This window comes from Aspergillus heteromorphus, assembly GCF_003184545.1.
Source record: "Aspergillus heteromorphus CBS 117.55 chromosome Unknown BO70scaffold_9, whole genome shotgun sequence".
Lineage (NCBI taxonomy): Eukaryota > Fungi > Ascomycota > Eurotiomycetes > Eurotiales > Aspergillaceae > Aspergillus > Aspergillus heteromorphus.
In genome coordinates, this window is record NW_020290414.1 from 127251 (window position 1) to 143069 (window position 15819).

At 55.0% G+C, this 15819-nt stretch overlaps 7 protein-coding genes across 7 annotated transcripts; 4 read left to right on the forward strand and 3 right to left on the reverse strand.

The window, feature by feature from the left end:
- Positions 1 to 669: 669 nt before the first annotated feature.
- BO70DRAFT_312958 (putative poly(ADP)-ribose polymerase PARP) lies at positions 670 to 3327 on the forward strand. The gene is made up of 6 exons (XM_025540227.1): positions 670 to 915; positions 984 to 1097; positions 1194 to 1475; positions 1547 to 2395; positions 2447 to 2529; positions 2577 to 3327. Exons 1-6 carry the CDS (start codon positions 849 to 851, stop codon positions 3144 to 3146), a joined length of 1965 nt encoding a protein of 654 aa, XP_025400118.1. The 5' UTR covers positions 670 to 848; the 3' UTR covers positions 3147 to 3327.
- A 402-nt stretch (positions 3328 to 3729) lies between these two features.
- Positions 3730 to 5646, reverse strand: BO70DRAFT_361179 (putative feruloyl esterase). The gene has a single exon (XM_025542981.1). The coding sequence runs from the start codon at positions 5411 to 5413 to the stop codon at positions 3791 to 3793; it is 1623 nt and encodes a 540-aa protein (XP_025400119.1). The 5' UTR covers positions 5414 to 5646; the 3' UTR covers positions 3730 to 3790.
- A 729-nt stretch (positions 5647 to 6375) lies between these two features.
- BO70DRAFT_395461 (uncharacterized protein) lies at positions 6376 to 7095 on the forward strand (the record flags this gene model as incomplete). Its single annotated transcript, XM_025546544.1, has 3 exons — positions 6376 to 6423; positions 6473 to 6648; positions 6708 to 7095. The coding sequence occupies 3 exons, from the start codon at positions 6376 to 6378 to the stop codon at positions 7093 to 7095; spliced, it is 612 nt and encodes a 203-aa protein (XP_025400120.1).
- A 194-nt stretch (positions 7096 to 7289) lies between these two features.
- BO70DRAFT_289705 (uncharacterized protein) lies at positions 7290 to 7988 on the reverse strand (the record flags this gene model as incomplete). The annotated part of the gene is made up of 1 exon (XM_025539324.1): positions 7290 to 7988. A coding segment is annotated over one exon (699 nt), but the record flags the coding sequence as incomplete, so codon positions are not given.
- Positions 7989 to 9871: 1883 nt separating this feature from the next.
- Positions 9872 to 10919, forward strand: BO70DRAFT_312962 (fungal specific transcription factor domain-containing protein; the record flags this gene model as incomplete). Its single annotated transcript, XM_025540228.1, has 3 exons — positions 9872 to 10440; positions 10494 to 10560; positions 10616 to 10919. Coding segments are annotated over 3 exons (936 nt in total), but the record flags the coding sequence as incomplete, so codon positions are not given.
- A 236-nt stretch (positions 10920 to 11155) lies between these two features.
- On the reverse strand, positions 11156 to 11825 carry BO70DRAFT_386575 (uncharacterized protein; the record flags this gene model as incomplete). The annotated part of the gene is made up of 2 exons (XM_025545834.1): positions 11156 to 11344; positions 11404 to 11825. 2 exons carry the CDS (start codon positions 11823 to 11825, stop codon positions 11305 to 11307), a joined length of 462 nt encoding a protein of 153 aa, XP_025400123.1. The 3' UTR covers positions 11156 to 11304.
- A 307-nt stretch (positions 11826 to 12132) lies between these two features.
- Positions 12133 to 13479, forward strand: BO70DRAFT_334663 (TauD/TfdA dioxygenase family protein; the record flags this gene model as incomplete). The annotated part of the gene is made up of 6 exons (XM_025541026.1): positions 12133 to 12324; positions 12414 to 12586; positions 12656 to 12734; positions 12788 to 12951; positions 13004 to 13282; positions 13371 to 13479. 6 exons carry the CDS (start codon positions 12133 to 12135, stop codon positions 13477 to 13479), a joined length of 996 nt encoding a protein of 331 aa, XP_025400124.1.
- Between the last annotated feature and the right edge of the window lie 2340 nt (positions 13480 to 15819).

Sequence of the window (15819 nt, forward strand, 5' to 3'; positions counted from 1 at the left end):
GTAATGATAATAATGTGCATTGGGCGAGGCGTTATGTTGTGTTGTTGTATATATCAGACCAAGCAAGGAGGATGATGGAAGAGGAAGAAGAAGAAGAAGAAGCAGAAGAAGAAGCAGAAGAAGAAGAAGAAGAAGAAGAAGAGAAAGCAGCAGAAGGCGGTCGCGTCGCCTGTTTGGGTGAACGGCGCCAAAAAAAAAAAAAAAAAAGGGTCCTCGGAAGTGTTCAACGCGGGGTCGATTCACTCTGGCTCCACATAAACTATTTTTGGTTAGCAAGCTTTTTCGTTTTTCTCATAGCTTTTTTTTCCCGCAGTAAAATATCAACTGGGACTTACTATATCGTCTTTCACAGTATCGTCTCTGTTTCGAATGCATCACTAGTCGCAGGCTGCCGGCTGGTACCTGAGGCTCTGTTGCCCGATCGGGATGGCGCCCCCAGGCAGAAGTCACGTGCGGCGCTGGTGCCTGGCCGCCCCACAGGAGCTCGGGCCAATCAGGCCGCCCCGGCGACTCAGGGTCCAGGCAACAGCAGCGGCGGGGGCCTGAGGGGCCTGAGGGGCCTGAGGCGGGCAGGCGAGGCGCCGGTCAACCAGATTAACTATTGCTTTATAACTCTCTCTTCCTCCCCGTCTTCGCTTCTTCTTCTTCTTCTACCTTCATCTCCCTCATCACCTTCATTGCTCCTCGCACACCCTCCATCCGGGACTACCCCGTCGACAACTGCCATCACCCCAATTCCCAATTCCCAATTCCCCCTCACCACATCGCTGCTCTCCCTCACTGGTGACACGACTTCGGCTTCCCCCCCGCTCCTCTTTTTAGCTACTGCTCTCACCCTCTCTCGCACAATGACCGTCCAGGCCTTAAAGGGCTTGGTTATCGCCGTCGGCGGAACATTCCCCGGCTTCAAGCAAGGTGGGTCCCGCTCTGCCACTCGATGTGATACTCCTCGGAGCGGTTGCTGACCCTGTTCGGGATAATAGCGGACTTGAAGAACATCGTCAGTCGCCAGGGAGGCAAGTTCTCGTCGACGGTGACGGAAGAATGCACCCACCTGATTACAACCGAGAAGGAGGTGGACAACAGGAGTGTCAAATGTGAGTCGAAGGGTCGGTTCGACGATGATCGAGGACTGCCGACTGCCACCCGCTGCGTCCCCGATGTGTCGGGCCTCGGTAACTAACAAGGCCCAGACACGCAAGCCCGCAAGGTATACACCTGCAACATTGTCTCGCTGGCCTGGCTCGTCGACTCCGACGCGGAGGGCAAACGGCTCGACGAGAAGGATTTCCTGATGGGCGCCGACAATAACCAGGATGAGGACGAGGACGAGGAGGAGGAGAAGCCCAAGAAGCGCACCCTGGAAGAAGCCCTCGGCGTCCAGCAGGATGGTACAACCAAGAAGTTCAAGGACGCTCAGACCATCGGCACCAAGTCCCTCAATGTTCCCGTGGACGAGACCTGCCCCCTGAGAGGTAGGTGACCTACCCCTGCGCGTAGAGCAAGGATTAGTGGAGCCAAGGCGGAGCTAACTGTTCTTCGATAGCCCATTACGCGGTATACATTGATCCAAGCGGCCTCATCTGGGATGCCACCCTGAACCAGACCAGTGCGAGCAATAACAACAACAAATTCTATCGCGTTCAACTGCTCACCAACAGCAGCAAGAGCGATTTTAAGACCTGGACCCATTGGGGCCGAGTGGGAGAACTGGGGCAGCATGCCCTTCTAGGCGACGGTAGCCACGGAAGAGCGGAAGCCGAGTTCAAGAAGAAATTCAAAGACAAGTCCGGCCTGACCTGGGAGAACCGTCTCGACCCCCCCAAGGGTAGCAAGTATACCTTCATTGAGCGGAACTATGAAGAGGGCTCCGACGATGAAGACGAGGACGACAAAGCTGTCGTCAAGAAGCCCTCCAAGGCCAAGGCACCGGAGGTCAAAAGCACCCTGCCTGCGGCGGTGCAGAATTTAATCGCGTTCATTTTCAATCAGGATCTTTTCAATGCCACCATGGCCGCCATGTCCTACGACGCGCAGAAACTGCCCCTGGGTAAGCTCAGCAAGCGCACCCTGCTCTCCGGTTTTGAGGCCCTGAAGAACCTCTCGGAGCTGGTCGCGAACCCCAACCTGGCAGCAGACCAATACGGCCTTTCCTTTAATGAAGCGGCCGAGCACATCAGCAACCTGTACTTTACCTTCATCCCTCACGTCTTTGGCCGCAACAGGCCCCCGGTGCTGGTCCAGGAGAATCTCATCAAGAGGGAAATTGAGCTGCTGGAAACATTGACCGATATGGAGGTTGCGAACAGCATCATGAAGGCTGCGAAGGATGTCGATACGGTGCACCAGCTTGACCGTCAATTCCAGGGCTTGGGAATGCAAGAGATGTCCCCACGTACGCTATGCCCGTTCCTTGGCCTATGTTTCGCACGCTAATTTCATACAGTGGATCACACATCTACCGAATTTATCGAGCTGCATGACTATCTCATCCAGTCCCGTGGTGCTACGCACGGGATTAGATACAATGTGAGTGGCCTGATGTACCTGTAAGGATGCGGATTAACCAGTGACAGGTCATCAACATTTTCCGCATTGAACGACAGGGCGAGAACGACCGCTTCCAGTCGTCCAAGTTTGCCAAGATGAAGAAGAGCAGTCGCCGTCTGCTGTGGCACGGATCCCGCAGCACCAACTTCGGTGGTATCCTGAGTCAGGGTTTGCGCATCGCCCCGCCAGAAGCCCCCGTCAGCGGATACATGTTCGGAAAGGGTGTCTACTTTGCAGACATGTCCACCAAGTCGGCGAACTACTGCTGCTCGTGGGGCAGTGGGAATCAGGGTCTGCTGCTGCTCTGTGACGTCGAAGTCGGTAATCCCATGCTGGAGTTGGACGGGGGCAACTTCAACGCGGGCGAGGATGCCGTGCGCGAAGGAAAGGTCGCCACGCTGGGTCGTGGTTCATCAATCCCTTCGGCCTGGAAGGATGCCAGCTGTGTCCACCCCAGTCTGAAGGGCGTGACGATGCCTGACGTGTCGTCGCCGGCGGCGAATGCTCAGTCGCGAGGCCTGCTCTACAACGAGTACATCGTGTACGATGTGGCTCAGATCCGTCAGAAGTACCTGTTCCAGGTGGACATGCGATAGAGGGTTTCTTTGCAGCCGCACGAGCCTGGTGCTCCGTGGGGCTTTATTGTCATGGGTCTAGCGCGATGGGCATCTCAAGCGGCGGCGTTCGTTCATCTGATGAAGTTATAGTGGTGAACTCGACGGGTCAAAATTTGACCTAGTATACGATAGTAATGATTTAAATATTCGTCGATTGGACATTCAAAGTACCAATCTTGGTGCCATCCATCCCTACCAGGCGCATCAAGTCGCATCATGGAGAGTCTCCTGTTTATCGTATCCGGATCTGGCTTTTCAAATGGTTTTGATATTACGCGGAAATCGATGCCAAGGCAAACTAGCAGGCATAACCCCTTCAATGAAGATTTGTTGGGCAATTCGTGGAACATCACTACCACGCAACCAACGAGGTGTCCAGATACCAAGGTAGGTGTGAAAGTACTAGAAGCGGCCACAATCTACAGATCGGGAATACTTCTCCAGATCAAACGGGTTAGGTGAGAATCCCAGAAACACTTGGCATCAGGTTTGAATTCCAACACAACAACAAAACGAAGAAAAGTATGACAATGTCCACAAGGTGAGACACGCCAGGTGTCGCCTCAAGAATCATATCGGGACTAGTTTACAGAACACCCTTTCCTGACCGCGATCCAACACGATCAGCCATCGAGCGACCCACAGTGAAAGCTACTAGCCAGCTTGACATCGCCATGACCATCATACACCAGTGCATCCGGATAGCGACACAGCTGACGCGACACCTTCTCGCCTGCCGAATCCACGATCTCCGCAGCAAGTGTATCCGGCGCCCTGCCCTCCTCGACCCAACGAACCAACGCCTCCATCTCCTCCGTCGGAACCGGCCCATACCCTCCCCCACAGTGACCCACGCCGGGAGCCAGAAACAAGCGATAGAAGCCATCCGCGACTTCGGGGCCCCCAACATCTTCCTCGACCCATTGGCGAAACGTCACGGTCCCCGACGAAGGAATAATCTCATCCGCCAGGCCATGCCACGAGAGCAGTTTCCCGCCGGCGCGCTGGAAGCCAAACAAACGGTGGTCTTCGGAGCCGAGAATGCCGCGGAACTTGGCGATGGAAAGGATCGCGGCAACGTCAAAGTCGACAAAATCCATGGCGAAGACATCGTAGGTCGGGTCTTGGAACACGAAGTTCTTGGTCCAGCCGACAATGGGACCGAAGGGTTTGATGGTCATGATATCGCTCCCGTTGCGAGCAACCGTGTTGGCAATGCCGCGGAAGGACGCCCCAGGGGCCAGGCCGTGCCACAGCTTGCGGCCATCAGAGAGATGAGGGCCTTTTAGAATCTGATGAACCAGCCTTGCATGTTTCGGTGTGATGGTAACAGTCGACTTGGTCTCCTCGCAATCAACGGTCTTACCAACCAGCACCGCGGGATCAAACTGACACGCTTCCGGAAGATAATTAGAAATCAACCCATCTACCGCCCCATCCAGCGGATCACACTTCTCAACGACGGCCTTTTGAAACACCTCGAAAACACACTGCGGCGGCACAACCCCATGCATCATCAGAATAGGCGGCCAGAAGAACGTTCCAAACAAATGAGGAAGGTTAATGCCGGGGGCAGCCGCCGAAATCCCATCGAAATCCCTCGGATACAGCGCGGCCGCAAAATATCCCTGTCTGCCGCCGGTCGAGCAGCCCCTGAAGTAGGAGTAAGTGGGCGGTTTACCGTAGAACCTCTCGGTGAGGATCTTCCCGATAACAGCGAGGTCGTGGGTGGAGCGATGCGCATAGTTGTCGAGTAAGGCGGTGTTCAGCGAGCCGTCGGGACGGAGAGCCCAGCTGCCGGACTGGGGGTCGATGGTTCCGTTCAGGGTCAGGCCGCCGTCCGTGGCTGCAGCGACGTAGCCCTGGCTGACGGCTAGGATCTGCAAAGGCCCTGATGGGAATCCTGCCGCGAGTCCGCCGCCGCCGGTGGCTTGGAAGCGGCCGTTCCAGTCGGTGGCGTTCAGGGGAAGCCAGACGGAGACGTGCGCGAAGTCATTGTATTCAGCCTCGTCAGCGTCAGTATGGGTGAGGGTGATGTTGACGTCACAGAAGCTCAGCTGCTGGCCGGGGAACTGGGGGAGGGTGTAGTTGTGGACTTCGCGGCTGGTGATGGACACGATCTCGGCGTCGGGGATCAGCGGCAGCGACAGGTTGGCGCAGGGCTGGGGCAAGCGCTGGGGCGGCGACGGTGACTGCCAGAGCAGCGGCAGCCACGGCAGCACGCGGGTGCCGAGGGCCAGCTGCATGGTAGTAATGGACTTATATCAAATGATAGTAAAAAATAGTTAAATGCAGGGGGGGGGAGACACAAAGCTGAGATGGCGGGTTGGGTTAGTGCTTGTGAGTGTTAAAGAGAGGAGAGAAGAGGAGAGAAGAGAGAACAGAGGTGAGAAAGAAAAGGGAGAGGAAAAGAGGGGAAGCTAGTTTTCATCCCCTGGCAGTCACACAGCACATGCAATGAGGATTATCGACGGTGAATATAAAGCTTCACCCAGAAGCTGAGTCTGAAACCGGGGGTGGCGAGAGACAGGGCATCAGGGCATTTATAAGCATGCAGTAGCGTGCTTATAGTGGCTGGAAGATGCCGACGGCATAGCGGGGGGGATTTGCCGCCGGGGCTCTGTCTACCCTGCCCTGTATCCGGCATGGGTAAAGGTTGTCAGCATGAATATCAAGATCAGCATGGACGGATACCTCGGATCCGTGATTGGGTTAATTATTCACCACTCAAAGCAGTGCATCCAAGCGGGATTCATCGTATTTCAGGAAGAATGGAACCAAGTCCTGGAGCTGGCTGTGAGAGAAAACCATCAGACTGAAAAAAGTGCCCATTCTCTTCAGTCGGTGTGATAACACTATCTCCAAGGGGTTGCAAATTTTATCCATCACCATCGCCCATACATACATCTCCACACGTAGTTATGATGCGAGGTTGATGCCTGGAAAGAAGATCCCGTTGTTTTGTCACCATGATCATAGATATACATCAGAAACCATACTGAAATGACCTTTCACCCCACCACCAACTTTCTCCTTCCACCCAACAACAGCCCGTCCCCTCCATCCAATACTCTATCACTACCACCCAAAGCCGCCATCTAATCCACTTGAAGGATCTGAACTATTTCATCGAGTCAACCTTGCGGACAGAATGGTGAGATCAACAGAACGATATCAGCCGTATGAATGCTGGGGATGTGAGATGCCCATGGCCAGGCCGACTCCCATGATCAGCCCCAATAGCTATGCAAATAGTGTATGTTTGCGAGCTTTCCATATGTGAACCCCGACTGACCGCAACCCAGAGCGAGTTTCTCGCAAGGTTCGGACTGCTGGAGGAGTTCCTGAAGTTCAAGGTCCACACCTTCTACAACACCGACCTCAACGTGGTGGACCTCTGCCCGAACTGCGAGAAGGGCTTCTCCGACCCGATCGACCAGTGGTACTACTTCTTCCCCGCCGACCTGGAATACTTCATCCGGTTCGAGCTAGAGGACCGCGCCCGACGCCGACGCTCCCCGACGAGCCCAAGCCAGGCAGAGTCATCCCCGACCGGGAACAATACCGCCAGGCCCAGATTGCCTCCGGGGCCATCTCGCCAGACGACCGGTCGGGCTTGTACACGCGCTTGCTTTTCCACACAACGCCTTACGTGCCGGACCCCCATCCGAAGCCCTGGCCGGGACCGCCGATTCTGGCCATCTTGCGTGCCATGGGGATCCTGGCTTCTCCTCGAATCCGGGTCGTTCCGAAAGAGACCGTCAAACAGCTGGAGACCCTTCGAGACCTCTACTTCTATGACGACGAGGACCTGCCAACGGTGGCTCCCCCTCTATCATTCGAGATGCTCTGCAAGGGCCAGGGGAACTGGTCGGGTCCCCCGACAGACTCGGAAGATTCGGACACAGAAGAGACCCTTCCCAGCTGAAGAAGAGGAAAATTAGCTGCACAGAAGTTGCTTAGGAAATATTTGGGCTAGCTAGAATATGGAACCTTCCAATATACGATCTTAGTAAGACACGCCCTACAATAGAAGTGCAATGCAGCTATAACCTTGGCAAACCACTTATTGATGTATACCAATGACAGTCGAGGTCAATAACACCACCACTGTACATAGACTCATACCCTACCTGGGCCTCTCAAAATAGGGATGTACTTCTGGACATTGTCGCTGGTAGTTGATTCGGGCCCAAACATCCACCGAGTTTTGTTTTGCATGTCTAGCGAAAGACGCTTGTGCGATGCATCCCCCCCAGTGTTTTGGCTCGAGGGGCTGGGCTTTCTCTTGCCCTTTACGGACTCTTCCTCTTCTTTCTCCTCCTCCTTGATGCTTTCTGAATCCCCGGGCAGCTTCTCTGGCTTCAGGCCGTAGAAATTCTCGATTGCCATCTCGTCATCGCGGAAGTAGAGATCCCGTAACACCTGAAGCTGGTGAACAGTGGTGATTGGAAGCTGTTGGATCCTAGTGGATCCAATTACAAGAATTGCACGCCGAATAGCGGCCATGGGGTCTCCGTGCCACTCTGCAGTCTGGGTGATGCGCAACTGGTTCGCCCACCGCTCCTCCAGAATGTAGCGGTCATACATCCCGCCCACTGCCTCTCCAGATATTCTTCCTTGGGACACCTGATATGCGCGGAACGTCTCGGCACTGGGCACGTTTCGGGCACTTACTGGAAGCCCGGCCTCCCTTCTACGAGCTCGATCTCGTACTTCAAAACGGATAAAGAACTCCAGGTCCTCCGGCATGAAAACGACACGGGGATCTTGGGCATCATCGTACAATCTATGGCGAGTTCCGCACAGCCCGACAGAGTTGGCCAATCCTCTTATGTCTAGGTGTTTCAGAATCCCGCGGGAACGCAGGTGAGGGATCTACGGATTATACGTTTAGCTACTGTCTGGTATAGAGTAATTGTCATTTTTCCTTACGGCGTAGTCCATTTTAGCTATTACATGTGCGGTATCCATATCCGGGGCATCGCAACACCAGCAACGCTGATTCTGCATCTCGCGTAAGGTGAGTTTCAGTGTCTCGGAGAAGGCGCCCGGCTTAGAGCTTGTGGCGCTCTTGGCCATTTTACGACTGGAAGACGACGGGTGGCTCATTTTTGCGTGCTGTCTAAAAACACTTGACACAGTATCAAAAAAAAAAAGAAAAGAAATTTGAATGCGCAAGTCTGGTTTATTTAATATTTCAGAAGTTACAAGCTACACCCTAGACAAGACCTGGTCGCACACTTTCCTAGTTCAGAAAGTGCATAATAGGCAGGCTCTCCTTCCCAGACATTGCACGCCAATGCAAAGCATATATAACAGCAATGGAAGCGGTTTTGGCCCTACTTATGTCTCTGGTTGGCCTTGTAGCTGTTATCCTCAATGTACTTTCTTATCCTGCCATAACGCATCGGACCATATCTTGCCAATCATGTGTATTGTAGAATGTAAAGAGGTGTTAAAGTGAGATCGGGGCCTCAGGCTGCCGACAGCCCGCGGTGACTCTTTCTTTGCCCTCACTTTGCCCCCATCAGCCCTACTGTCGACCTTCTCGACTCTCTCGGCCACCAATCGATGTGGAGACCCCCCCCCCAATGGAGCTCTCCCATTGGCCCGATCCCTCCAATCCCTTCGATAAAGGCTATCTCCCGCCAATCAGACCCGCTCGCCCCGTGGGCCGCCACGACAGCCGGTCTCAGCCCGCATCGGGGGGGATTAAATCAACAGACGAACATTGCACTCTCCTCTTACCCACCGAGAAGAGAATATCCCCTCTCCCCATGGAGAAACGGCCCCAAGAAAGGTAGCCCCACCCCCTCTCTCTCCCCGAAGCCCTCCAGCCTGCAACACTGACTGACACCTCATGCAGCGCGGCTGAGGCCCACCCAGCCAAGGCCCGTCGCATCTCACGCGCGTGCCTGCAGTGTCGCGCCAGAAAGCAGCGCTGCTTGCCCGAGCCTGGCGGTCCGCAGGCCCCCTGTCGGCGATGCAGGGAGCAAGGCCTCACCTGCTCCTTCCAGACGGAGAGGATCGTGCGCCCCGAAGAGTGTCTGGCGCCGTTGCGCATGTCGCAGTTGATCGTCGACCTCCACGAGCAGTATGTCGACTTCAGGGTCTGGGGGAGACCCGTGGACCTCGGGCAATCTGACCACTCGATAGAATCAACCAACATGAAGCCCGGATCGAGGAACTGGAAAGACAACGGTCCCAACCAGATGCCCCGACCGTCACTGTCGAGCCACCCGCAGAGAATCCCGACCGTCCGGGGCCGATGACAGCCACGCCGTCGCACTCGCCCGGCTTCAGCATGGACGGCATCGACCTCGGGCCTCCCATCGCCACGCTGCGCTCGCTGGGGGCGCTGGCCAAGGACGACTCGCGCGCCGGTTATGATCCTGTGGCGCGCGGCGTGGTGTCCGTCGAGGACGCGCAGAGTGCGATCACCTTGTATGTCCTCGGATGAGTCGCGATGGTATCACGCTGACCGACCTGTAGATTCTTCAATCACTGCCATCCCTGGGCCCCTTTTCTCGGAGATGAGATGCGCAACGCATGGCAGGACCTGCGCCGCACAACCCCGGTTTTGTTCCTCGCCATCTGCGCCGTGGGGATGCGCTTTCATAAACCTCATCGGGCGCAGTACGTTCCTCAGACGTGGGATTCTCTCTGGCAGTACTAGCCTGTATTAATTAATCCTGGTACATAGAATGTCCTCCCTGACAGCCCTCCTCGACCAGGCCGTGTCACGCCTGCTGCTCCGGCCCACGCTGTCGGACGTGACCCTCGACTCCATCCGGGTGCTCCTCCTCTACGCGCAGTGGATGCCCTACACAACCGACGACAACCACCCGCCCAAGAGCCGATACAACGAGATCAGTGCCTGGGCGGTGCTTGGCCTCGCCGTGCGCTACGCTCTCTTTCTGGGTCTCGACCAGTCTGCCCTACGCCCTTTCGCGCAGAGCTCGACCGACTCGATCACGGCGGGCGAGATCGCCCGGCTACGCGTCTGGTACAACCTGCTGACGTGCGACTTCAACCTCATGCTGACTTCGGGTTTGCCTCCGTCCCTGGACCCGGCGGCCTCTGCGCAGCTCGCGCGGCGGTTCGGCGCCCATCGTCTGGCGCAGCAGCCAGCCGATCTCCGGGTGGCCGGGCTGGTCGAGCTCGTGGCGCTGGTGCACCGGGCGATACGCCGCTGTGGGGATGTCTCCGGACGCCAGCTGAATTCGGACGGGCTGCGCAGACTCAATCTGTCCCTGGATGAGTGGGAAGCGTGGGTGCCATTCCGATTTGCAGATATCCCGATCGTGGCTGATCCCTTTGCAGGACATGGGCGGTGCGTCTGGCACAGACGAAGTCGCAACATAACCAACTCCCATTCACCTCCGTGAGGGTATCTATCCTGTCTTCCTCTTCCATGATCTACAAGCAACGGACTAATTGATCAGTGGTATCGACTGGCCCTGAACAGCGCCGCGCTCGCCCCCCTCCTGTCCGCATCCCGCACACCACCAGCCTCACTGCTTCCCTCGCTCGAGATCAGCCTGACGGCCGCGGCGCAGATGCTCCTGTCCCTGTCGGACAGCGGAGCCCACAGCGTCTGGCGACTGGACTCGCAAGACCGCCTAAGCTTCCCGGAAGATGCCTTCCACGTGGACGCGGAGGCCGTGCAGCGCCTCCAGTATGCCGTGGACTCGACGTGGATCTCGCATACCTTCGCCGTCACCTTCCTGGTACTCTGCTACACCCGGGGCGTCATCAATGGTGGGTAATATTCGTTTCATTTCATTCAGAATCGCTCGCTAACAACATGGTCAGATGACCTAAAAGTCCATACCACCGAGGCTCTGTCCCCGCTGCTCCCTCCAAACCCTAACTCGATCATCTCTCGCCTGCTGTATCTCTCCCGCGACCTCTTTGACGCCGTCTCAGCATCGACGACGCTCCACCCGGCACGCGACTTCAGCACCATTGTCCACAACGCCACCGCACTGGTGCTGGCACCACCAACCGACCAAGGGCCCGCCGTCGACGAAGTGGCGCTGCAATCGGTGCTGGATCTGATGAACGAAGCCGGGTTCGAATGGCCAGGCCCGCTGCTCGACCCGGGGGAGTTCTGGAACGTAAACATCGAGACCTAGAGCTTAGCTCGAGTGGTCGCCCGGAATTGGTGGATCCTATAATCATGAATCATCAGCCTTTCTTCAGCGCGCGAGAAACACAACGCACAACCTACATCTCCTCGGTCGCCTCCTCAAAAAGCACATCCTGTGCCCCCGTCCACAAGACCAACTCCCCCAGATCCCGTAAATTCTCCCGCCCCGCCGTAATCGTCAAGAAATGATTCGCGGCCAACGAGCCCATCTTGCTCGCAAACGACACCCCTCCATAACAAAACAGGATCTCCGTCTCCGATATGCCCCCAGGATACAGCAGGATCTGGCCGGCGCCAGGGTGCGACGTGTGATTCTCCCAGGGGACCTCGAACTCCTTCGTCTCGCCGAGGGGGATCCACAACCCCTCGCCACTCCAGCGGACGTGGATGAGTTTCTGGCGATAGGGCAGGAGACTGCGGAAGAGGGCGACGGTTTTGGGGGCGGCGGCCTCGAAGGACGCCAGGAATCGGTAGGGGCCCGCGGTGATGAGGACTTGAGGCATGGTGATTGATGGAGTTATTTTTTTTTGTGGTTTCAGGATTGCGACCGTCTGGTTGAGGGTATGGGTATGGTTATCTGTCAGATCGAGCGATAGAGAGATAGGATAGTTGATTTAATAACGACGACGACTATCGGCAGGCAGGCAGATCTCGTATCGGCTGCGACGGGTCTGGCCCGACGGCGGAGATACCGACGCCGCGAGAGATACGGCGATAAAAGCAGTGTCATGGCCAAGAGATATCCTGCCATACCTTACGCTGATGGTGATCCTGACGTGATAATCGAACAATATGCCTCACCCACAGACGATGGCGAACCCCCTCGCCCACATCGACATCCGCACGTACGCCAACACCTGTCCGAGGGCGGATGCCCTCCCCGCCATCCAAGAGGGCGCTCTGACTGTCCGCCCGGTCTTTCAGTCCGCGGACTCGTCCTTTGGGGCAGAGGTGTCGGGTATAGACTGGAGTAATCCGATCCCAGCGGATGTAGTGGCACAGGTGAGCTTTTTTTCTTTTTTTTTTTTTTTTTTTTTTCCCTTCTGGAAGCACGCAACACCGGCTCATCCCCGTAACTAACAACTGACCAGTTGGTGGCCCTGCAAGACCGATACGCGGTGCTCATATTCCGGCAAACGGGCCTGGACAATGCCCGCCACATCGCGTTTTCGCAGCAGCTGGGCGAGAAGCTCGAGATCAACCCGTTTTTCTACGGTCGGGAGAATGACCGTCTCGGCGAGCCGTTGCTGTTTGATGTGGCGAAGTGAGTTTGGCTTTTTTTTTTTTTTTTTTTTTCTCATATAGATGGCGGTGGTTCTCTAACCGGATGAAGTATCGAGCTGGACGGATCTCTAGTAAAGCTGGATAGTCGACGATGGCATCACAGTCTGGGGAATGCGCTGTGGCACACGGTAAGACCGATCTCGTATCGATTCAATTCAGGGAGATGTTGCTAACAGCCCAGGACTCAACCTACCACCAACAACGCTCCAAATACTCCATCCTGCTATCCCACGGCAACCCCGTGCACGGGGGGTCGTGGACCCATTTCGCGGACACACGACGCGCGTACGCAGACCTACCAGAGGAGAAGAAAGCCCAGCTGGAAGATCTCATCGTGGAACACGAGTAAGCCTTCCCTCTCTTTCAGGGAAAAGAATACGTACTCAACAGGCAACAGCCTCTGGCACTCCCGCAAACTGGCCTCCCCAATCGTCTACGGCAACCCCCTCCCGCACGAACTGGCCGCAAAGCCCCCGGCCTTCCACCGACTGGTGCAGCCCGCTCCGGACGGACGCAAGACGCTGTATCTGGCGGCCCACGCGAAGCAGATAGTGGGGTGGTCGTTCGAGGACAGCCAGAAGCTGATCTGGGAGCTTATCGACCACTGCACGCAGCCGCAGTATGTGTTTAGTATGGAGTGGTTGCAGGGGGGGGATATGGTTTGGTGGGATAATCGGTTCGTACTGGCCATCTTTTTCTGCTTTTTCCCTTGGCTTTTTCTTGTTCTTTTGCATGGGGGGTAGGGCTGACTTACTTGGGAACAGGCAATCCATGCATCGGGCGAATCCGTATACGGAGACGATGACGGCGCGGGATGTGCGGCGGTCGACGATCATTGATGATGGGCCGTGGGCGCATGGGGTGAGGGTTTAGCTTTGGCTGGGCTTTGGCTCTGTGTTTATTAAAGGGATACTAATTTTGGACGAACTTTTTCTTGATATATGGAACACATGGATGTGTATATGTAGATTCTGTATATACATAAGTAGATATGAAGGTTTGGTGAGGTAAGTTGCTGGAACTGATGCTGCAGTTGGTTTGTGGCCTGATGATTCTGGTCAAGATATACGGTTAATATAGTGAGTAAGTAGCTTGGAACACCCAAGGGAACTCGAAGCCATTCTGTCAATGTTCACTCATTGCTGACTTCACCGGACCAGATATCCGGAGGGGTAACTTCTGTCTCATATCTCGCTCTAATCTCCCTCTTACCTGCTTCTCATCCTATCATCCCTCGATTCCCAACGACGATCACCACGACACGGGACCCCCTAACCTCACATCCGTCGACAACACAACACTTGTTACAACACTCTTGCCAACAAACTCATGGATCTCTCATACCCCAGCATAGAAGTCCCAGTAAGTTGAAGCAACGCACATCACCCTCAAGCACACCCACTATTCAGTGTAATCTAACCCAAGTGACGCAATATCTATGCAGGGCGAGCAAATTCCATTGGCTTTTTGATCCGGACTCCGCAGAAACCTACCATGCCAGAGGCTATGGGCTAGAGAATATCTCACTTGTTCTTGCAGCAGGTCCGGAGTACCTGATTGAATCAGGCGGCACTTACTACTGGGGGGATACCAAGAGGAAACTTGTCTTTGAAATCACAAAGCCCACAATCTTGTCCGAAATCTTGGACATTCTTGACGAAGAGGGGGCGCAGGCTCTGGGGACGAAGAGGGTTAAGTCGGTGGGAGAGGAGCCCGGGGAGGGAGGAGGAGGAGAAAGTCCAAGGCCCCGGTCCTATCTTTACTAATCAATGGGGCTGATGTCTGACAATTCCGTGTTCTCCCTGATGTGATGATCTCAAAATAAGGCCAAGTCAAGTGGTAGAACCCATACAAATACGAGCCGCTCCCTCCCCCAACATCCAAATGAATCAGGTATACAACACACAAATGAGGCCCCTCTGTGTCTGCCACGCCTGACAACTCACCATTCGTTTATTTCACGGCACCATATGGCCCACCTCTCCCACAAAACAAGCACATACGACCATAGGGTGTGGAGAACAGGGCTTCCCGTCCGCTCAGCCGTACTTAAGCCACACGCCGGGAGGTTAGTAGTTGGGTGGGTGACCACCAGCGAATCCCTTCTGTTGTATGTTTTTTTCTATTTCTTTATATCAATTTTTGATGGTCTGGATGTTGTTTGAACGTCCGAGGAAGCTGTAGAAGTTGTCTTTTGCTGCGAGAAAGATCCGCGGGAGTGGTGTTACACTAGATGGCGCTATGCCGGGATATGAGCGTAAGCTAGTTGGTGCTGTCACACAGGGCCGCTGCTGTCTGATTGGAAGACAAATGCTTACTTGGATGTATATCCAGTTTCTTGCTGTCTAAGCTTGGTGGGTGGCATTACTATGATGTCAGGGGATGGTCTCATGTTTAGCTAGCTATATACAATAGAACGCTCCATGCGGGAGATGTAATAAAAGCAAGAACAGAAAAGAAGAGAAGAGAAAAGAAAAGAAATTGGGGCCATATTGCAATCAAACCAGCGATAAAGTAAAAAGCTAGAAATAAATACTTTCGAACATGATCCCCTTCCAGCATGACCCAGTTCTCCTTTTGCCACAGCAGTCGCCATGATCTGATCACTTATTGCAATTCGGACAACACATGCTGCAAGAACACTTCCGCTCGACCTTTGACAGACTCGGAGGGTTGGAGCTGGACCCCGATCGTCTCCTGCGTGATTTTATAGAATCCCACAATGTTTTCACGGCGTTCAAAACCCCCTGGGTCAGCGTGCGAAACGTAAGCGGATGGGGGAAATCGTCCTTGTCCTTCGCCACGAGCAAACGATCCACGGCAGACCGCATATCCGCTTCTGTATACCCCGCCAGGCTCATCTGGGCGGCGAGATACTGCAGGGGTTTCCGGTAGTATAGATCTATGGGGCCATTCACGTCAGGTGTCGAGTCAAAAAGCGCCGATTTGCACAAATATATCTCAAAGTCCCTGCACATTTCGCGACCGGTTGCCGGCTGTGTAAGCGTATGACTTCGAATATCACAGTCTTCGATCGGAGGCAGCTTGTACAAACCAAGGAACTTGGAGTAAAGATTGGCTCGGTTGTTCCAGTCAAAGCGGATTGCGAGAGTTCGTTGAAAATGAACCTGCGTGTTGTGGTCCATCCGCCCCCCGCTGTACGCTCGATACAAGCTTACAATGTAGTTATGCTCTTGGCTGTGTCTTGTTGGC